At 43.9% G+C, this 23,235-nt stretch overlaps 1 protein-coding gene across 1 annotated transcript; it reads right to left on the bottom strand.

The window, feature by feature from the left end:
* Positions 1 to 112: 112 nt before the first annotated feature.
* LOC119651532 lies at positions 113 to 23,213 on the bottom strand. Its single transcript, XM_038055163.1, has 3 exons — positions 23,065 to 23,213; positions 22,904 to 22,980; positions 113 to 1,524 (listed from the first exon to the last, which is right to left on the bottom strand). Exons 1-3 carry the CDS (start codon positions 23,080 to 23,082, stop codon positions 234 to 236), a joined length of 1,386 nt encoding a protein of 461 aa, XP_037911091.1. The 5' UTR covers positions 23,083 to 23,213; the 3' UTR covers positions 113 to 233.
* Between the last annotated feature and the right edge of the window lie 22 nt (positions 23,214 to 23,235).

Genomic DNA, 23,235 nt, shown 5'->3' with positions numbered 1-23,235 from the left:
TACCTATCCTTCTCTTTTTAGGAACAATCCTTTAAGCTCCCATACTTGAAGTTACGGAGAACCTCCTGCGATATGGATTCACTGAATTCGTTGTTCTCTTTAAATAAATAAATGTTGACAAACGCTACTTTTATTCTCAAAAATGTCAAACTAACAATGTCTACCACTATTAGGTACGTAATAAATAAAATATTTTAATAAATAAATAATTAGAAAATCAAATATTCTTCATCTTATTCTGAATTAGACTGAGTCGCTTCTTCATCACTGGTCTCATCATCCCCTGTCACACTAAAGCCCATTTCTTCAGTACCTTCATCGGTTGCCACTGGATTATTGTAATCTCCTACGGTGTCATTTCCCTCTGACGAAACAGAATTTTCGCTATTTAGTTCATCCGATTGATCCGGGTCAGAAACGCGGGTTTCATCTTGAGGTTCATCCTGATCTTTGGTTTGAGACTCTTCTTGTATTTCCTGATTTTGGTTCTCTTCGAATCCAGCTTCTGCATTCCCTGGTACCTTATCCAATGTGGGTGTGACCAATTGCTCACTTTCGTTGTTAGAAGGCTCTGAAGCCTGTGTAGTAGCGGACGTTGAAGACACTTTACTAGGTTTAGTAGGCGGATCTGTGGGAACTGTAGGAGGTGGAACTGGAACAGGAAATACTGGAACATTACCCGAGACAGGTCGTACTGGACGCTGGGGAATCGGGCGATAAGGAACTGTATTCAGTTGCGATTGTAACTGGTTATTGAGAATTGTTGCGCCAGTACGGGTGATATTTCCGAGCAGGCCTACCACGTTTGCAGTCAAACGGTATCCTGGGATTATTTCGATTATTCGGTTTCCAATGTTTAGCGCGGAGTTAAGGACCTCCTGGGGGCTGGGAATTATTTGACGAATATTGAGATCCGGTGAAAAAATGTTGTTGGCATTAGGTTGGCTGGTGTAGTAAACTGATGCGGTCTGTATCGGTACCTGCTGTTGACTAGTTCGGGAGAGAGGATTAGCTGAATTTGGAAGAGCGTGACCAAATGTTTCTACCAAAGGAACCACTCGTCCTTGAAAACTATGATAAACGTAATTGGGGATTGAGTTAACGTTTAAAAGAGTCACCGATTCAAGAGGATCAGTTACTACTGTTTGAGTGCCTTCAATTAATTGGCGGCCCGGACTGTTGAGAATTAAATTTCTAGGACCTGGCTTGAGGTATTCGACGGGACGTACTTGGGATACCTGAAATGAACTAACACCTCCATCTTGGTGGATTGGGGAATCATACACTTCAGCTTGTGGACCATTGGCTTCATCGTTACGTATTTCGAACCCTGGGAATCGAATTTGGTGTCCGTTTATATTCGGACTTGACTCGAGGTCGTTTGATAGTGATCGACCTATTCCCAAATTATTGGAGTTTAATTGGTGCGGTGAATCGGATTCCACTAGTTCAACTATTGTTACTCCAGGATGATGTAAGTGCCGTTTTGTTTGATGTTTGTCAACCTTAGGATCTTCAGGCAACCTAAAAGAAGAAAGAAATTGAAATTTGGTAAATGGTTGCATACATATATGGTGAAAGTATAATATTCTGGTTGTGAAAAAGCGGAAGGGAAGTACACCCTACTGCAACTATGTTGCAATTTCTCAAAATGAGTGACCAGGAAGGTTTTCCCTTCCTGCTACAGGCGCTCCTAGCCAGATTATTGTCAGAACACCGAAAGAATCAGCAATTTTGATTGAGTAAGTTTCTGGTCTAAAAAATAGGTACCCATTGTCTCTTAAGTCCGAGGGATCCCAGAAGGAATCTTCTGGTGAAACAATGGAGCTGTTATTCCAGTCGCAACCAGGATTATGAGTCAGAATTTCGGGTGGAAGTCGTGTAACCCAAACCATTTCAGGCACGAGTTATAAACATTGGTTTTCATACCAAAAACAGGCGACCATGAGCCTGTGAAGGATTTTCGGGTAATCAAACTTACCTCATTCGTGTTGACGAAGCTACAACGCTTTCTGGGTATCCATCCATAAGGATAATCAAGGAAAGGTTGCCCTCAACAAAACTCAACACGCCTATCTCAAAGAAAAATTCAAAGAGGTCGTTCTTCACGATGTAAGGTAGCGATGTAGCTACATTCCCACATAAAAAGGGAGTATTTAAGAATGTTAGTACCGAAGCCACCAAGAAGGCTCTAACTGGGATAGTATTGTCTTACACAATGAATAGTATCCACGGTAAGAATCCATTCAATCTGATCGTGGAGGTTGTTACTTGATTGGAACTGGGAGTGGAAGGACCCCCCAGGATGGCACCATCTCTCTAGTGCTTTGGTCGATATCATGGACGAAATCTTGCGAACACTGGACAGGAGTGGTATGAATGTGGTGGCGTATGCTGATGACTTCTTGATATTGAAAAATTGACTTGTGGCCAACAAAATACGGACTTGGTAACCAAAACGAAGCTGATGCTGTTTACTGTGAAGCAAAGATACCCCACCTCCCACGGTTAAATGACTATAGATTGAAATTTTCCTTCAATTTAATGCATTTGGGTGGGATCCGTAATCCAAAATTAGGTTGGAGACCAAACATAGATCTGAGATCGAAGGGCTATATGGCTTGGTCCTTCGTAAAAAAATCAGGTCTCTGAGCGAGGATGCTTCTTTGGATCTACACAGGTGTGGTCCATCCCATTCTATCGTGTGGTCATCAAAACTGAGCAAAAAATACAATCTATATTTCCTACACCTGGACCTTCATTTTAAATACGCCGTATCGTGTAGTTCTTCCAGACTCTGTGAGTCTCAATACGTGACAGCGAAGTCCTACGGTAATAGTAGTATCCTTCATGAAGTACCACGGGAAATCGGCGAAATCCCAACGGACAATGTAGCCGAGTCGTATGGTTTTTTAGGATACATCAGTATATCCGAAACTTCTGCAGCAAAACCAGATACTTGCCGGCGAGCACCACGCTGCCAGTGGAATGTCGCGAGGGTGAACATCGGGAAGTTTGTCAAAGCTCTTGGAACAGGCAGAGCCACGTTGGAGGGCGCCCCAGAGGGTGATAGCGTCGCAGCTGACACCGTCGTAAATTCAGTGATGAACCTGATAACGACGGCGTGTGGTGCTGCTACGTCCCGGAAGGGCCCCAAATGCGGCAAGCCTTCTATGGATGCCAGAAATTGCCGATCTATGGAAGGAGTGTCATAAGCTCCGCCGTTTGCCACAAAGTTTACACGCCAACGAGGAGTCATGCCCCATAAAGGCACAGTATAGATCGGCAAAAAGGATAAGGATAAGGTAACACGATAAATAAAAAAAAACAAAAAATAAAGCTCGCGGCTGGAATAACCCGGTCGGAAATCCTGCATACTAAATACCGGCCAGATGGACCGCATTGTACGGGCATTATTCCCCAGACATCCTGTACGGGTTGATGTCAATAGCGCGGAAAGCGTTGAGGATTGCCCCCTTTTCACAATGAGAAGTCGAAGACGTGGTTTTCACTATGAAAAACAACAAGGCGCCAGGTCGTGATGGCATCCCGACGGAAGTTTACAAACTGGTGTTCCGCCAAAGGCCAGACTTGCTGCTTAGGTCGTTCAACGCATGCTTGAAGGAGGGCATTTTTCCTTGTCGCTGGAAGGTGGCCAGACTCGCGCTGATCAGCAAGGGAAAAGGAGACCCGGAGCTCCCATCTGCATACCGACCATTGCGTATGCTTGACACGGCTGGGCAGTTCGCAATTCGGGTTTAGAACAGGGTGATCTACAGTCAATGCTATTATAAAGGTCGTAGATGCGATTCATCGAGCCGAGGCACACAGCCGCCGATCTAATGAATCCTTATAACGCTTGAAATGCCTTCAATTCCGTAAGATGGACAGGTATGCTAGGCACATTAGAAAACTCATCTGAAAAACTCTGCTCTATGAGACGCTAGAGGGCCAGAGGAGGAAATCACGTCGGAAGTAGCACAGGCATGAAACCTAGGGCCGGACCCCTGAAACGTTTCCTACGATAGTTTGCTGAGACTCGATATGCCTGAAGAATCGCGCCTGGTCGGTTATGCAGACGACGTTGCACCATTTGTTGCCAGACGCACTGCTGAATAGGCGCAAAGTAGACTTGGTATATTGATGCGACGGGTAAGCCTTGCACTCGAAAAAACCAAAGTAGTCATCTTGACCAGGCGGAGAATCCCGACCCTGTGCCACATATCGTTCGGGGAGTTGGCTATATAGTCAAAACAACCGGTTAAATATCTTGGTTTAATGTTCGACTCGAAGATGAGCTTCTTCGAGCAAATTAAAGTAGGAGCAAATAATGGGGAACCGGCATGATGTTGATCGCGCGCTCCTTGTCAAGAAGTATAAAGCTATCTACCGTTGTAAGTCAAAAACTTGAGAGAGGTGGTTGCCCTTGAAGAACGTCAATGCATCCTTACCGAGTGGTAACTCACTTGGCAAAATGAGCTAGGAGACAGATGGACTGCGCGGCTCATCGACAATTTAGACCCGTGCCTGAACCTAACGCACGGTGAGATTGACTACTTTCTTTTCTAACTTCTAAGCGGGTATGAAGATTTTAAGTCTTACCTGCATAGGATTGGTGGGAAGGCGCGATCTCCTGATTGTGTGTTCTGCGATGGAGTGCCGGACAACACTGAACACACCTTTTTCTCTTTTTGAAATACTTGGAAAATTGCTGACGGATCTAGGCTTGCGTCACATACCATTATTACTATTATTATTCTGATAAAGGAAAGTCGCATCGCGTCCTTAAAAAACTATTGGTTATAGTGTACCTATTGATCATAGTATCTCAAGCAGGCCTTTAACCGTCAGGAACATTAGTATGTTCCCTACTTGCAGATCTTTCAGCTTTGCATCTGGTATTAAGTGTTCTCCCAGATGTATCGAACTACTTTTGCACAAGTGCCGGACACTGCCCCAGCGCGTATATAGAGGTTTCGTCATACTCGTCACAAAACCTGCAGGCAGTGTCCGTAGATATCCCTAGCTTCCCTAGGTAATAGTTCAGTCGACAATGACCAGTGAGAATTCCCACTATGATTCGGAGGTTCTTTTTGGTGAGGTTTAAGCAATCCTTTGTACGCATGAGTTCGTATTCCCCAATAAGCACCCTGGACTGCTCCGTCCCTGGTAGGCCCGCCCAATATATTATAGTTCCCTCAATCGTATCTCTTCATTTCTTAGATTCATAGCCATGAAACCGTTTCCGATTCCACAGAAGGGTTCTGGCCCGCGTAAATGCGTCCCTGCTCCCTTCTTGGCTAGTTCGTCCGCTGCCTCATTACCTTCCAACCCAGCATGGCCTGGAACCCAATGAGCCGGGTATATTCAGTCTCTCAAGGCATTCCCATACCAGTTTAGAGTTCACCTGGTTGGACCTAAGTGCCTTGATCGCTGCTTGGCTATCGGTGAGAATAGCTATGTTCCGCCCCCTGTAGTTCCTTTGCAGATTGAAGGGGGCACATTTGTCTATGGCGTATATTTCCGCCTGGAATATGCTAGTGTACCTGCCCATGGGCTCGAAGTCCATTTTCCTTGGACCAATGACAGCGATACCCGCTCCCTCTGCTGTGGGGGATCCGTCAATGTACCAAGTAATCAGTTGCTGGTTTGAGCCGTATGTCGCAACCACGCTCTCGCAGTTTGCCTTGTTACTCCAAAGTGTTTCAAACTTCTTATCGAAGTGAAACCTCGTTGTCATGTTATCCCTTGGTATCAGTAATTCGGGATAACACCTAGAAAGAATATCAATCTTCCTTTGATTAAGGCCGCTGCCCGCCTCACTATTGCCCTCCTTGCCTGCATCTGTATGTGCAGATGGAGAGGGGTTAATCCCAGAAGGACCTCCAGGGATGCCATTGGGCATGTCCTCATTGCCCCACTGATACACACGCAAGTCAGCCTTTGGAACTGATGTGATTCCTTGGCTTGTACGCTGAGTAATGTTGATGAAAATAGAATTTGTACCTGTGGGTACCTCTATTTGCCTGCTTTCTAGCATTTTGCCCATCCAGAATGCCAGGGTGTCTCCCACTTCCTTGCGGCTCAGGGCGTTTTGTATCTCTGTGTACGATGTGTTGTCGAATGCTCCTTCGAAATTCAAAAATGCGCACAGTGCAATTTCTTTTGTTTCTATGACATCCCATAGTACCTCTGTCAGCTGATACAGAGCAGTTTCAGTTGACCGTCTTGCCCGGTAAGCGTGTTGACAGTTATGTAGGGGATTACGCTTTAGAACGTTAGTTCTAATATAGTTGTCTATGACCTTGTCCACCGTTTTGAGTACGAACGATGTTAGGCAAATTGGTCTAAAAGATTTGAGGTGAAAAGGATCATTTTTACCCGCTTTCGGAATAAAGACCACTCTTGCCCGTCTACAGGCCCTTGGTATGTATCCCAGTGCTATGCTCCCTCTTACCATCCTCAGAAGGGGTAGGTAAGTAGGTATCAATGGCCGTTCCGAGGAGCCCAATTAGCGCTTTGGTGCGCCATTTTGATGCCACAAACTCCTAAGACCGTGACTGTTGTTATAGGAAGCAGAGTCCAGCCCGTAGCATTCACGAAGGAAAGCAGCTCTCCGACCCTGCAGCTAGAAATCTCACTGAGGTCCCCAAAGAATGGTTTACCCAGTGTCCGCAGCCTCACTCGAGCCAGAGCTGGGCAATCGCAGGGAAAGTGCATGAGGGTTTCCCTTCCTTCTCCGCAGCTTCGACAATGCGAATTGTAGGGTAAACCAAGCCTAGCGGCATGGTCCCCTATGGGCCAGTGCCCCGTGCAGAACGCCGTAATCTTGAATGCATTTGCACGCGTCTGGCACAGGAGCTCTCGTGATCGGGCTATGTTATGAGCGGATCAAATTCTCCTTGATTTGGCACAGTTCGTTAGCCTTCGCCATCTTAGGCCCGCGGCTACTAGGTAGTGCGAGTAGACTCAATCCCCGACGGCCGCTAGCGAAACATCGCCTGTATTCGCCGAAGGACTGCCAAAAGCAAAGCCGCTAGCTTGAGGCAGAATGTGGACAATTGCCATGGCTTTGGTCCATGAACGCGAGCCCGTGCATGAATTTGGGGCAAGTACCGAAACAATCAAATGGATGTAAACAACAAAATAGCAGCACCACCAATAGAGGGCTTGAAAAGCCCAACAACGGCGGTTTTTCGGAACGAACGAACCGGTTCCCGACCGATGATGACTGCCTCGCAGGTTTCCAGGAAGGGACACCTAATTCGATACCGGATCCTTTCAGAAGGAGTTCAGTGTTTCTTAGATCGCCACCTAGTCGAGCGAGATCGTTAGGGACGAGGTTTGTGAGACAATGACGGAGAAATTTAAAGAAGCCAAGCCCAGGGATGTGATTCTAATACCGGATGATGGGTGAAACGAATGTCAGCGAGGGAACGACCACTCGGGAACGGTATTTGCCGGACTGGGTGAGCGCGAATTCATAAAGGATACGAAGAATATCCCCCAGAATATTAGAGCTATGATCAGAGGTTTGAGAATGGCGTATGACATCCCAGGAGGAGAAAGGAGCGTGTAAACCAGGCAACAAAGTTACCAGGAGCTCTCCTGATCGGGCTATGTTATAAGCGGGCCAAATTCTCCTTGATTTGGCACAGCTTGTAAGCCTTCACCATCTTAGGCCCGCGGCTGCTAGGTAGTGCGAGTAGACTCGGCCCCCGACAGCCGCTAGCGGAACACCGACTGTATTCCCCAAGGGACTGCCAAGAGCAGAGCCTTGCCTTGCCAATCCGTCAGCCCGCTCATTCCCCTCTATGCTCCTATGCCCGGGAACCCAGAGGAGAACGATCTTGAGCGTGCCGCCCAGATGGTTGAGCGTGTCTCTGCGCTGCCCCACCAACCGGGAAGATGTCGTCGTTGAATACAAGGCCTTGATGGCCGCTTGGCTGTCGGTCAGAATGGCTATGTTACGCTTGGGGCTTGAACCACGCTCCAGCCATCGACAGACTTCCAATATCGCCAGTACTTCCACCTGGAATACACTGGCGAAACCTGGGAGACCATACGACTTGGATACACTGTGTGTATTCGAGAAAACCCCCGCGCCGATTCCATAGGCCATCTTTGATCCGTCCGTAAAGAATACCGTGTCATAGTCTTGCAACACGCCGCCGGTCTTCCACTTTGCCCTGGTTGGAAGATCCACAGCAAAGTTTCTCGTGAAGTTCAGCTTGCGTGTGACATAGTCCGTGGGGGATGCCCAGATTTCTCGAGGTATTTCATCTAGAATGTTGCTGTGGCCGTAGGACTTCGCTGCCCAGCATCCAGACTCGCGTAGTCTGACGGCACTGCACGCTGCAACATATTTGATGTGGAGGTCTAGGGGGAGGAGATGCAGGAGTACATTGAGAGCATCTGCCGGGCAGGACTGCAGAGCCCCCGTAGCACCTGCACACGCGCTTCTTTGAATCCTATTAAGCTTCGTTCTATTGTATTTCTTCTTCAAAGCCTGCCACCATACAATAGATCCGTACGTCAGGATCGGGCGCACTACAGCAGTGTACATCCAGAGAACCATCCTCGACCGGAGACCCCATTTCTTCGCAAAGGTTCTCTTACAGGCATAGAAGGCTAAGCATCTATATCCTACTATATCCTCAGAAGAGTCTCTAAAATAATTCCTAGAAATCTCTGGATTAGTGCTGGGAAAATGCCATCTACTCCGGGAGATTTCAGTGGTTTAAAAATTCCCACTGCCCACCTTAGCCTAGCTTCTGGGCGTACCTCTTGAAACAACAAAATTCTGTAATGAAAAGTTATTGACCTGGTCATGTTGGATATCTTTCACTTTTTCGAAAGATATGTTAATTTGTGGTGAACATTAGCAAATCAGTTCAGTTCAAAGTGAATAGTGACTGACTCAACAACTAATAAAAAATTGGAATATTATAGTACGATATATTGTTGGGAACGCATCACGGTCAGATTTTATTTTCAAGGCAAGGAAATTCCAAATTTCAGCAGAAAAACCGAAATTTTCGTTTAATCATGGAATTAATGGATTGCGACGATAATCTGTTGGGATTTAACACTATTCAGAAAGTATCAGCGTAGATTGGAATGATGAACAGAGAAAAACCTGATTCTGAGTGCTGTGTAATAGCACAATGTACGCAAAAGTGTATTTATCTTTACATTTCACAGATATTATCACAACAATATTAGTGCAAGTAGTAGGTAAATGAGCATAAATTGCAAAAAACCCATTGAATTTCCATCTTTAGAAGACACATGTGAACAAAATAAAAATAACTGGAAGTAGGTGTGTCGCTAGTTTCATTTCCTCTAAAAATCTCGTTATTATCAGAGCAAAAAAGATTGTTTGATATCGTGAGGAAAAAACCAGTATCGGTAAATGCAGATCTGAATGACGTCATGGTAAAAAGACTAAAATTTCTCCGGTTTCATTTAGCAAAATACCTTGGAGATATTTGGGTCAGTTTCGTTTCTGAAAATCTAGATATTGAAATTAATTTCACTTTTTTTTTATTAGAATTATTGAGTCCTCCGCTAGATTATTCACATTTTTTGTTTTGGAATATGATACTTACGGAGAGATTTATTTCTACTGAATAATTTAAAAAGAACTAAAATTTATCTTGTTGTTTGCTTGTTGACCTTAAAAATTGGATTTTATTTTTAGATTTGGATTTGATATATTCCAGATATTTAATTTTATTCAATTTTAATGCAGTGGTATCAATAATAATTAAAGTTGGAAAAGGTACGTATTACTGGTCGCTGTTTAATTATTTGTTTGTTCTACCACGAATATTTTCGCACAGGGAATAAAGAAGATAAAAAATGGTGAGGAGGATCTAGAGAAGAGAAGAAAAACTATGTAAACATTATTTTTAAAGGGTTTGAACAGCATCCTCTTCCCTCCTCCTTCTTCCCGTCCCTGCCTACGTTCGTACCCAACTTGGTTCACAACGGAAATTCTTATTAGCCTTCGCTTGAAACATACACTGCGGAAGAAGTTTCGGGCTTCTAAGAATGACGCCGACCTTGCTCACTTTAAGGCTATACGCTCTTCTGTTAAGTCAATGGTCAGAAAAGTGCGTAAAAGGTACTCATTGAGCGTCGAAGCCGTAACTTAAAACCCTTTTGGTCTCACGCTCGCAATTCTCGTAATCCCACTCAGCTTCGCTGACTCAACTGTCAACTCCCCACAACAATCCGGCGACCTTCTCTGCACCTACTTCTCTTCAGTGTTTTCTCCCTCGAGCCCTCCACCCTCTACACCTCTCATAACGGTAGACTCCTCCGAATCTCTAGCCATTCCTCTCCTTACACCTTCCTTGGTTGAGTTCCTCATTGGTAATCTTGACCCCAATGTCGGACCTGGTCCCGATGAGCTTCCTAATCTCCTCCTCCTTAACTATAGAAAACACATTTCCCTCCCCCGGAGTATAATCTACAACAAAAGTCTAGATGAATGCTACTTTCCCCGTCTCTGTAAAGAGACCCTCATCATCCCTATCCTCAAGAGCGGACACCGTTCCCTTGCTGTGAGCTACCGCCCCATTTCTCTTCTCTCCTCTTGCTCCAAAATCTTGGAAAGATTCGTCAACGACTGGTTGACCGTGCACTTCGGGCACCTCATTGCCAAAGAGCAGCATGGTTTTGTGAAACATAGATCAACGGTTTCAAACCTTCTGGTCTTTACCAACTTTGTTGCTAAATGCTTGAATTCACGACAGGAGGTACATGCTATTTATACCGATTTCTTCAGAGCCTTTGACACCGTTGACCATAACATTCACCTCTCTAAACTTTAATTACTAAACTTCCCTCCCTCAGTCACCTCCTGGCTTCCCTCCTATCTCTGATACCGGTCCTGCAAAGTTTCTTTTCATGGTTACTCATCTTGTTCCTGCTCACCTTCCTCTGATGTTCCTCAAGGCTCTGTATTTGGCCCGCTACTCTTCCCGTTTTTTATCAATGATCTCACCTCCATCCTCACCTGTCCGTATTTACTTTACGCAGACGACCTTAAATTGTTTGCCTCTGTTTCGTCTCTGTTGGACTGTGCTCTCTTACCTTGATAAATTAATCCGCTGGTGTTCGGTCAACAAGCTAACACTAAATGTCAACAAATGCCACTGGATGCGCTATTCCCTGAAACCCTCCCCATCATCCTTTTCCTATTCTCTCAGTGGATAACCCCCCTCACTACTGACCTCCTTCGAAGACCAAGGCGTAATATTGGACGACAAACTTCGTTTCAATTCTCACTTCGTTGACATCATCAATAGAGCTTTCAAAATGTCTGGTTTTATCCTACGTTCCTCGTCCGACTTTACCTCAATCCAGCCTTCCTTAACACTCTTCAATTCCCTTGTCAGGAACATCCTTAAATATTGCTGTGTAGTCTGGTTCCCCTTCCGCATCCGTGACTGCCGTGCTCTTGAAGTTGTATAACGCAAATTCACCCGGATCCTCTTTTACAAAAGAACCTTCCACGGTTTGATTATCTGCAACGACTCCGCACCCTCAATCTCCCCTCCCTACAGCAACGCCGTATCTTCCTTGATATGGGCACTCTTTTCACTCAACTCTACAATTGTCGGAGGGACTGCTCCGCCAACTTGGATATTACTTTCCGTATCGCCTCGTCTCATACCACATGTAGTGCGGACATTTTTTATGTACCCTTCGCGGAGCTCGAGATTTACTTCCATTCCCCGATCCCGAGGCTATGCCGGTCCTACAATGCCCTACAGCTTGGGTCCTTTGACTCTATTTCCCTCTCTAGCTTTAAGTGTAAAATAAGCCATTCACTTGCTTCTCCCTCTAAGGACAATATGTAATAAGGAATTTGTTTTCTGTGTATTGTCCTCATTAAACAAATAAATAAATCCTTGCGGAACATTAAACGCTAGAGACCAATTTTATTTTAATTGAAATGAAGATTCAAAAAGAACAAATAAAGATATACCAAAAAGTGTTATTACCTATATTTATAAAAATAGTTCCGCCCCGGAACTACATGGCAAAAAAATAATAAGAGAAGAGCGCAAGTTCCTCGGAAGGTCTTGGGGAAGCTAAAGCATTTTCTAAAAAACTAAACAGAGATTTCGCGTATATGTGGTTGAGAATAAATTTGATAATTGGTTTTGACAAATACAAGGGCAGAGCTTTCTTAAAACTTGTAGCAGTGACCAAAGCTGACCATATTAGTCCGCCAGTGCCTAAGTAAAGTCGCGCCAATACGTATCTGTACTTGCTGAGCTTCGTAAATTTGAAACTGGGGGAGGTGAAACGGAAGTTTTATTATCAGAAAGCAGTGCTTAGGTCCAACGGAAGGAATGGAGGCGGCTACGGGTTGCAGAAAACAGAAACTCGTGTTTCTTATTCTTCTTTCTCGGGTCATTTTTTTCATTGCCTTTAAAGCTGCCTATGGCATAGCCAAGGTAGAACTGTATACGGCCATGAGATACGTACAAAGTGCCTTCATCCAGATCAAGTAGGCGGCGCGAGATCTTAGGCTGCGCATCAATGGAGGCAAGACCAAATATATGGTGGTATCGTCAAAAACCAATCAGCCGAGCGCAAACCGATAACAGCTATGACGATGAAATAAGCGCACAGTTGTTGGCAGCAAACAGAGCCTATTTCAGCTTACAAAAACTGTTCCGCTCGAAACGTCTCACCATAGGGTCAAAGTTCTTACTGTACAAGACTATGATCTTGGCAGTCATCATGTATTCCCCGGAGATATGGTTTCTCAGTAAGAAAAATTGCAAACTCTTGGATGTTTCGAGAGAAGAGTCCTCAGAATAATGTTTGGCCCCCTACATGAGAATGGACGATTCCGTAGTCTATATAACGATGAACTCTATGAGCGGATAAAATGGTTAAAATAAAATTCGACTGATCAGGTTGCGGTGGGCGGGTCACTTAATGGATGACGATGATCTAGTCGGGAATATCTATGGCTGAAAAAAAGGTGAGGCAGACCCTGCCTGAGATGGCGCAAAACCGGGATGTCTGGACTTCCTTACTAAGGCAGGCCTAGACCATATATCGATGTTTGCGCCTTTGACGATGATGTTGATTTTCCATCACGACTGACTAAAAGGTGTATACGTCGATCCATTGCGTCATCGCCTGGGGGTAAGTTAAAAAAACGTGGACAAGTTAAAAGAAGTTTACAGCACCAAAATATTTTCCATTAAAGACTGTATTGTCAATCCTTCAATAGCTTTAAGAGGAAGGGACGTTCCACTGGCGCCATTTTCGAAAACAAAATTTGACCCTTCTGCCTTCAATTTCGTACCTTATTTTTCATGTTTTTCGAATTTTAGTCATCTCTTTTTGTTATTATTATTTTTTTTCCATATTCCATATTAACGTTGGTACAACAATCCAATCGGATTAGGGCCATATTCCACGTCACTTTCACTTTTAGTTTCTCAATTTAACTTCTCCTCTTTTTTCTTTTTCTTTAGAGGTTGTCCCGTTGCCAAGCGGGGTGGGTTCGCTGTGATCGCTTGTGACATTTTGCTCAGTCAAAGGCCTGATTTTAATGCAGTCGTGAGCCTTTCAAATCACCATCGGCCGGCCTTTTGGTCGTTTACCAACGACTTCGATATTCAAACCAATCTTGACAACTGGCAGCATTTTATGGTCTTGTGAAACTTATGGTAGAGGCATTTCTTTTCAGGGACCTTCATTTGAACATCGTCATTCCAACGCCAGATATCTCGGTTGATGAACCGCTTACCTGGCTTGGTGACCCCGACGGTCGTGCCTTTAACTGTGCTCCACGATTCCTCCACATTAGTAATAGCTGGTAATTGCGTAAGTGAGACCTTTTTTTATTTTTTTTCTCATAAAATCACTACCGTTTAATGCGGTAATTCAGTGCGTTCCTCCTGTTGTTTTATGGGTGGCTTGATTCGCAAGACAACAATCAACGGCCGATATGGAGGTAAACCGATGTGGACCTAAAAATTTAAAAAACCGTTGCCCGCAATTTGATCTTTGGAGTGAAGTGTTTTGTGATTGCTGATTGGGATCGTGTTCACATTCTCTGGAATGATCCAGAAATTCCACTTTAGTTCCAGTGCAAGAGTTTGTCTAGGAAGGAAAACAAAGTTGTCAGATCCCATTACTTTTGTGACCGAGACCAGTTCGTTTCCAGTAATTGAGGCCACTCAAAGTGTCGGCTATTTGCACTACCAGAAGACTCCAACACCGTTGTTGCAATTCTCTCTCGCCGCATCAAACCCGTGAATACTCAGGTATCCAGGCGCACTCGGAGACCTGGCACCCCAGAAAATCCAACGAGCATTCACAGCTAGAATCTCAGAACAATTTCGTCTTTCCAGAGAATCATTTAAATTCACACAAAATAACTATCGGTTTGATCCAACTCCGTCGTACATTGCATCGCAGCAGATGACAATGAAAACGGAGGCGCCACAAACGACGTCTTTTGGTGGTCGTTATCAGCACGGATATCCACATGCCCAGTAACAGCAAATCCACGTACAATTATCACAACATCAACAGCCATAAGCGCTCCATCATCAACAACAAATTTTACATCTTCACTAGTCAGTCGCTTTCCAACGGAACCATCAACACTTTAACGTCGCAACAGTCGACCCAGGAGAATTTCTGGCCGTCCATGAACAAGGACATTCATTCCAAGGCTAGACAGTTCATCGCCTGTCAGAAGTGTAAAATAACAAGCCCTCTATGGTTCCGAGTGTTGGCCAACTACAAAAGACAATGAAAGGCGTCTTGCGGTAATGGAGGCGAAGATGTTGCGTTGGACTAGTGGCGTGACACGTTTTGATCATATCGGAAACGAGGATATCCGCGATGAGTTATGGGGTTGCACCGATCGTGGAAAAATTGCGAAAGAGGCGTCTTCGATGGTATGGTCACTCAATTCGTGCTAATGAAAATTCACTGGACAAGATTGGTCTGAACATCGAAGTCGATGGCAAACGATCAAAAGGCTGGCCGAAACAACGGTGGCTTGATATACTGGATGGGGATTTAGAAGCCTCGATATCGCCCCCAGATCAAGCATTAGATAGAGTCAGATGGCGATACCGCTTACGACGAGCCGACCCCGCTTGGGGGGAACAAAGGCTGAAGAAAAAGAACAAGCTGAAAAGATGTGAGGAAAGAGGTAGGAGTGTTCCCTCGGTCGACCAAGCGTTTCCACAAAATCCATTTTGACATCATTGGCCCTTTGCGAGACACGCAGGGTTTCAGGTATTGTCTCACAATCATCGATAGTTTCAAGCGCTTTGGTGTGCCGACCAGAAAAGGAAGTTTGAGTCTTCCTTTTTCTCAGAGTTGTGCAAAGTCCACGGCTTTAAATGCCACCGGACGACTTGCAGTTCAATGGGATTCTCGAAAGGTGCCACAAGACCCTGATGGTCACTATAATGGCCCTAAATAACCCTTCTTGGTCGCAGGTTAAGTTACTCGTTCCTCTTGCCCCCGAAAAGTCAATAACGCAGAATTTTCTGCAAATCCCGCGGTGCTGGTATACGGAGAAAATCTGAGACTCCTCAGCGAACTTGTTCTCAACATCAGGTCGGGACTCAACGCTACCGATCTGTTGCGTCTGATCAAGGACGCAATGCCAAAACTGAAGCCGCCATCACCCGCCAATCATGCGAAAACTGTGACTGACGGGTCCAGGAATCTCGATTTCTGTACGCATGTCCTAATTACGACGCACACCCCTCGGAAGCTGCTGCAGCCACTTTATAAAGGCCCCTTCGAGGTCGACATTATTATAGTTTCAACTTTGGTTTTACGATCAAACTGGTTTCCTTGTTTCGGCGAAAGCCTTTCGTCCGGCAAGAAGACGTTACCAGGGCGAGAGGCGCGCGACGTGACCTCTTGACTTGTGGCAGGCGAATTGACGGGGACGTGCGTCTGGTACCTCGCTGAGAGCCCCCTTGGTTTCGACTGGGGGTGGAGTGTTGTAGCGGAGCGAACAACTTGCGTATCGCAGACGCGCAACTGCGAATGAAGATGACCACGACATCGAAAAATTATTTTCGATGGTGAAAATTGTTCTTGGCTGTCAGAAATTGTTTTTGATGTCAGGCACGAGGGGAGAAGGACTCCTCTCTAATAGATTTTAATAATGTCATTTGAATTTAAATCAATAAAAATAATTAGAAAAAAAATTGATTTGAGAAGGATATCTGATACGACGCTCTCAAGTTCACTACCCTGAAAGTGCCATTGACGGTATGATGGTATTAAGAACCTCTTCCCAACCGTCACAGTTCTCCCAGCTGGGGAAATGGAAAGTTGGCCCCTGTTACAGACCCATAGATAGATAACAGGAACTCACCTTTTTCGATTATTTTTCAGCTGGTTCTGTGTTAATATATGAGTTGGGGCCTCCTCCTTGTTGTAGGAGACGATAAAAGTTGAGCGAGAGTTCCAACGATGGAGATTCCGGGCTTAAGGGAAGTAAGATGACCGGTCCTGGAGAGTACTTCTCTCCATTTTATGGCACTAATAGCAATGTGTTTTTGTACACTGGGAAAGCCTAGTGCTAGTAGATACGAATCCGGCGTCGACATTGTGATAGTGGTAGGTGGTCTGAATGCCAAGGTGGAATCTGACAAAACATTGCTCGGACATGTGATGAGGAAACACGATCTTTTCGATCCTAACGATGGTGGGAGATTCGACACCGTACGAGCAATCAGGCCGACCACTTCCTGATTAGCAGTACATTTAGGAGTTGTCTGTTGGATGTACATAACATGTGGGGCGCTGGCATCCGTCTCGAAAGGGATCATTATCTAATCGCTTGCGCGCCACTTCTCGCAGGGTTGGAGAACTGAGAACCCCCAAGATCAACATCGACCGCTTATATGTGGGAGAAAGTGGAGAACTGTCTTGCTGATCGCCCGGCAGATATACTGAGTAACGCGCCTGAGAATATCGATGAGCATTGGGTTGTCATCAAAAATGCTCTTTCCTCGGGTGCTACACAGATCGTCGGTTACACAAGGAAAATTGTTTTCCACTGTCAAAAATTGTTTTTTGATGTCAGTTGGAGTTCGAGAACGCACGTGGGGGAGAAGGATGCCTGATTTTAATAATGTCATTTAAATTTAAATTAATAAAAATAATTATATATATATTATATAATGGTTAGCTTCATCGGTCGGTCATCAAATCGCTTGAGTGCTTTAATGGCATCACGGAAACCCTCTGAGATGGTAACGCCAACACCGTATGGAGTAAGTGGCCTACCAAAATAGAGAAGTTTATAGTCATTTTTACCACGTTTGCGTTCTATGTTCTAGGTTTCTTGTAGAGCGCAAATACAATTTGTCTTTTCCGAAGGACTCTCGCAAGTTCCTCGAACTTTCCAGTGAGGGTGCCAATATTTAGCGTGTAGAAATGTATTTGTTTTGGGTAATATTTGCTCGAAGAAGTGCTGTAAGCGGTGGCATCAATAAAGGTGATTACCAGAACTGCCCCCCAAATAAGGTCTCTTATAGTCAAACTGGTGCTGATCCGAATGTATGTACTTGTGACAATGTATTTTATCCCGTCAAAAATCAACATAGTCAGGGTACTAAAAATGAGTTGCAGTTTGGTCAATATCAGCACCAAAAATCTGATGTTTGAAGTGCCCATAGACGAAATAGAAAATGTTCTGTCAATCCCGCTTCCTCATTACAAGATGGACACGGGGAGTGAGAAGTGATTGAAACACAAAACAAAACTTGGCCGTCACGGATGTACATATTCGTCTTCGTGCTTGTCTCGCTTGCGCAAGACACTCACTGGCTCAGGATTAATTGTGTTATCAGGGCCGTAAAGAAAAAATTCAAGTTCAGGGTAAAAATCATGGAATCTCACCCTCCAATTCGCACAATTGACCTGGTTCTGCTAAAGACACTATTCCCAGACCTCGTTCCAATACTTCATTTACACGGAAGGCATTCGACTATTGGCTTCCGATACCTCTACTTTAAGTGCATATTAAGCCACGAATTGTATCTAAAGTACTACAAAAACATATTCAAATGGTCAAGGGCTGGATGAACATATGCATATTCCCTTTACCCTCATTATATGAGCTTGCCTACCTGTAAGGATCAATGGAATGACAATACCTCAGGACAAAGATAGGTGTGTAGTGTATGCTGTTAGGTATCCTGAAGAGGACCAGACTAAAGAAGCCAAGCGGAACAAAAGATCTGATTCCTGAATCATTGAAAATACAGGGTGCGGCAGCATAACTTCCTTTTTTAAAATGCGCGCCACTCAGTTAGTTGATGTCATAGCGGAGCGCTAGTGGTCTCGTTCAAGAGGGATACTGTAAAGTTTTGTCCAGACACGGTTCAGTCGCCATCATGCGTTGGAATAGTGAGGAGCGTGCCTTTGCCGTTGAGGTTTACTTTTCAAGCGGATGTTCGGTTATTGCAACACAGCGCGCATTTCGGAATCGCTTTAATTTAGCCCCGTTGGCTCCCGTCCCAGACCGCAAATCAATTGTTACATGCGTCACTACATTCAGACAAACTGCAAGTGCGACAAAAGGAAGAACTGGAGTCCCTCGGCCCGTTAGATCACCTGAGAACATTGAAGCAGTGAGAGCGTCAATGTTGCGATCGCTACGGCGTTCTGCGCGCAAACACGCATCTGCCCTTGGACTATCCGATCGTTCTGTGAGAAGAATTCTTCGTGATGATCTTCATTTTCATCCCTATAAGATGGCGATAGTGCAGCAACTTTCAGAACGTGACTTCAATTCTCGGATGAACACGTGTGAGCTTCTTCTTGATGTCGTTCCCGAGGGTGCTATTGTTTTTTTTTAGCGATGAAGCCCATTTTCATTTGTGTGGGTCGGTTAACAAACAAAACATGCGCTACTGGGCTGACACCAACCCTCGAGAATTGCATCAAAAGCCTTTGCATTCACCCAAAGTCACAGTGTGGTGTGCAATTTCCTCAGCTGGAATTATTGGTGCCTGGTTTTTTGAGGAAAATGAGGTTACAGTGACAGTGAATTCGGACCGGTATGTAACATGCTACAGAATTTTTTTTTCCCACGGCTAGAAAATTTGGATTTGGGGGACACTTGGTTCCAACAAGACGGTGCAACAACACACACTTCAAGAGCATCGATGGCTGTTTTGAGGGAACAGTTTCCAGAGCGCCTTATCTCAATTAGAGGCGATTTGGAATGGCCGGCACGCTCTCCCGATCTGTCCCCTTGTGATTTTTTTCTATGGGGTTTTTTGAAATCCCGTGTTTATGTGAACCGTCCGAGAACGCTACAAGATTTGAAGACCAACATCCAAGAAGAAATTGCCAACATAACACCTGCTATGCTAACAAGAGTCATGACCAATGCCAGAAATCGGTTTACGCAATGTATGGAGAATGGGGGACGTCACCTAACAGATTTGATCTTCAAAACAATGTAAATAAAAACTTTAGACATGTACCTACATTATAAAAAATACATAAATATTTTCCGATGCATACAATAGTTTTTATTGAGTTTTGAAAAAAGGAAGTTATGCTGCCGCACCCTGTATAAGCGAATCACTCAGATTTTTTTCAGATTTTTGGGTTGGATAGTTTCCGAAAATATGTCCTGTCTCACGTTAAATGTACACATGTTGCCAGTAGTCAGGCATTGATTCGCTACCCCATAGCTCGAGCATAAGTTGATGAACCACTTGGTGTAGTTGGTCGTCTCCATATTTTACCAGTTCAATTGCACGGACTTTTCCTTCTAGATTTGGTGGTGGCAGTATTTGTCCGTCGTCTTCAGTTGGCGGGACCTCCAACTCGAGAGATTTCCCTCTTTGTCTCGGCAGGATGAGCGTCGAGGTATACAAAGCTTCATCCTGCTGATTTGTTGGTAAAACTTCTGAGCCTGGCACAGTTGCTCCCTGTACTTTTCGAGTTCACAGACCTATTGGTCCTTCCAGGTTTCCTGTTTCCGTCTGTGAAGTCGTTTCTCCACTCGATGGAGTTCGTGATAAGTCTTCGCACGTGCTCGTGTAATTTGGGAATGCTAGCTTGCATTCATAGTCGAACCAGCCGTTCCGACACTTTTTTGCGACTGGGACCCAGTGTGTTTCTGGCCGTGTCAATGATTAACGTCCTTCAGGTGGTTGTGAAAATCATTTCTTTGATGCTTCATTTCCAGGACTTCTGTTGACTGTGGTATTCATTTTGCGATTATAGGTATTCACTCTCACCTGATTTTCAAAGGGGATTGTAGGCGGTTTTGTACTTCGAGCTCGGAGCACTATGCCATCGAGATAGTGATCCGGGTTTATCCTGATCCCCCCTATATGTTCTGATATTCATCCAGGCTGAGAGGTGGGAGCGTCCGATCAACACGTGGTCTATTTGGTTGAAAGTGGTCCCGTCTGGAGAGGCCCAGTTTCATTTATGGACCGCTTTCGGCGGAAACCAGGTACTTCCAACAGCCACTGCTAACTGAATAATGCACAGTCCATTATCATTGGTATCCTTATGTAAGCTTTTGGAACCGACGTATGGCTTGAATACGGGCTCCTTCCCTACTTGGTTGTTAAAAGGCCAAGATAGCAGATACTTATTTGGATTGAGTAACTGGCGTACAAAGTCACCGAATCACTGGAGGTCTAGTATCGAAGAGGCGAAGGTCGGATGTAACTCTACAAAGTTAAATAATGCCACTGCACTCGGTTGGTTGATGTCCAAAATGCTTCGAATAGATGTAAAGATTTCTTTAGATTTACCTTGTTTTCTTCAACCTGTTAGCGCCACGAAAACTGAAGAGGCAAACGGGCGAAATTGGGGAAAGTAATAGGATCTAACGACATCACGGCCGAGCTCTGAAAAATGACGAGCTAAGATCTAATACTCTGGCTCAGTGAGTTTTTCATTCAGGTTAGTGAAGAAGGTAGGTTGCTCCACTGCGATCCGAAGAGTAAAGTTCGATGTGAGGTTAGTATATCAAAACAGTTTTGTGTCTATGTCGGTGTCAATTAAGAACGCACCACTTGTCTTCGTTATTGTCATTGATACTTTTAAGCAGAACAATTCTCCAACGCCTTAGACACTACTCTATGCAAACGATGTTTCCAAGCGTTTCACAATAAAGCAGAAATTAAATTTTTGCAGGCCGACACAAATAAAGCCTTATTACTGTCAGTGGCAGTGACCTGCCCAGAACTGAGCGACTTAGGTGTTTCGGATAATTGTTTTCAGACAATGGTGTACTGCGTTACACCGAACATGATCTATAGCTTGATTTGAAAGATAATGAACGATGCCTCGCGGTAATGGAGACAGAGATGTTATGCTGAACCAGTGGCGTAACATGCCATGATCGCATCCGAAATGAAGACATCCGTGATCAATATGGAGTTGCACTAATCGCAGAAAAATTGCGAGAGAGGAGTCTTCGATGATATGGTAATGTAATTTGCGCTGACGAGAATTCAATTGCTAAGATTTTTCTAAGCATACAATGAGGAAATGATCAAAAGGTCGATTGAAACAACAATGGCTTGATATGTTTGGTGGTGACTTGAGAACCCCCGCTTTAAATAGATCAGGCTTATGACCGAAAAATGGGGCAATTGATCACGATGAGCCGTCCGCGGTATTGAACGAGTCAATGACAAGAGAGGAAGAAGGTATTAAGTGTGACGGTGAATGCGGTGATCTTTCTAAAACTTTACGGAGACAGTTTGATGCTGAGATTGAAAAGGGGGTGATTCCCCCGGGCTCGGATTTTTCTCAGAGGCTCGGAATAGAAATTTCAATGAAAAGAGGGAATAATGGGGGCCCACGTAATTTTAAGAAATATGCTTTTCCGCATAATTTTCACCCCGGGCATCTATTTTCTCTCTACGGCCCAAAGGCTTTAATACCCCTTTGTCGTAGGTATAGAACCGAAAGAAAGGTCCGAAAGCGGAACAGAACAGATCATTGGATTTAAACTATGAAATTGAGTCTTGGTTTTAACCTTTAAAGAATATTTTTTCTTGGGACATTAAAAGGAATGTTTTCATTAAAAGAATTATAGTTTTTATACTTCATTGATAAAAGATTTCTTGCAATCCGAATCTGTGACTTTTTTAAAAATCATTCATTATTTAATTCAAAGCTGCTGAAATGCTTCCACGAGGATCCGTCTAAATTATATTCCGAAAAAAAAATTGTTAGGATGCGATCTAAAAAATTTACGACTTGTTTCACAACGAAATAATGTCCAACGAAGATACAATTGATGATAATCCATAAATTATCGAGAAGGTTAATTTGATCATAATCAAGATTGTGTTATCTGTACATCTCCAAAACTACAAACCTATAAATTTACGGGCAGATTGGTGACATTGAAAGTTACTTTCTACATGGTTTAATCGAAAGAATCAGTTGACCTGAATAGGATTAGCAACATTCGTAAAAAACAATCTAATTTGAACATGCGTGGACTGTGGATATCTCAAAACGATATATCTTTTCCTTGTTTGCTTTTCCTAATTTTCGTGGTTGAGATTATGAAATATTATAATTGTTGAGGTTTGGTTAAGGGTTTTGGTCGGGGACTTCAGATGGAATTTGGAAATTTTCTTTGGGTACTTTGAAATTTCTAAGATAACGATCTTATGTATCATAGAATTAATGGTATCTTTACTTTTATAACGCAACTTTTGATTGTTATTCAAAACATCACAGTGATGTCCCGCAGGGACAAAAGCTGTTTGATATCTCCGACAAGAGAAAGGAGCTGAATCCCACAGTGACACGATATTATCTATTAGAGATGATTGCTTAGTGTTATAACCGAGCCCCAATATGGTTCACTTACCTTAAATCCTGATTGCTTCCTTCTTTATTGAGTCCAGTAGGAAGCGTTACAATGGAGGTCACTAATTGCAGAAATAACTAGAAACACAAATTTGCCATAAATATTCATTCAATACTAGATTTTTGGTCACTATTCTTGTAGTTTTCACATTTCAAACTTACAATTATTTCAACTTTCATTTTTCAAAATTAGAACTGTAACTTTCCTTGAAAACTATTGATCCAATCGCGATTGCTGACAATCTGCATAGATTGACGGTTTAAATTGAACTGAACCTTCTGATGAAATTCTCGCTGATTAAAATAAATTCTTTGCCATTGGCAGTGATTTTT

This window comes from Hermetia illucens, chromosome 3 (assembly GCF_905115235.1).
Source record: "Hermetia illucens chromosome 3, iHerIll2.2.curated.20191125, whole genome shotgun sequence".
In the NCBI taxonomy this organism is placed as follows: Eukaryota; Metazoa; Arthropoda; class Insecta; order Diptera; family Stratiomyidae; genus Hermetia; species Hermetia illucens.
This window is presented reverse-complemented; position numbering and strand designations above follow the sequence as displayed.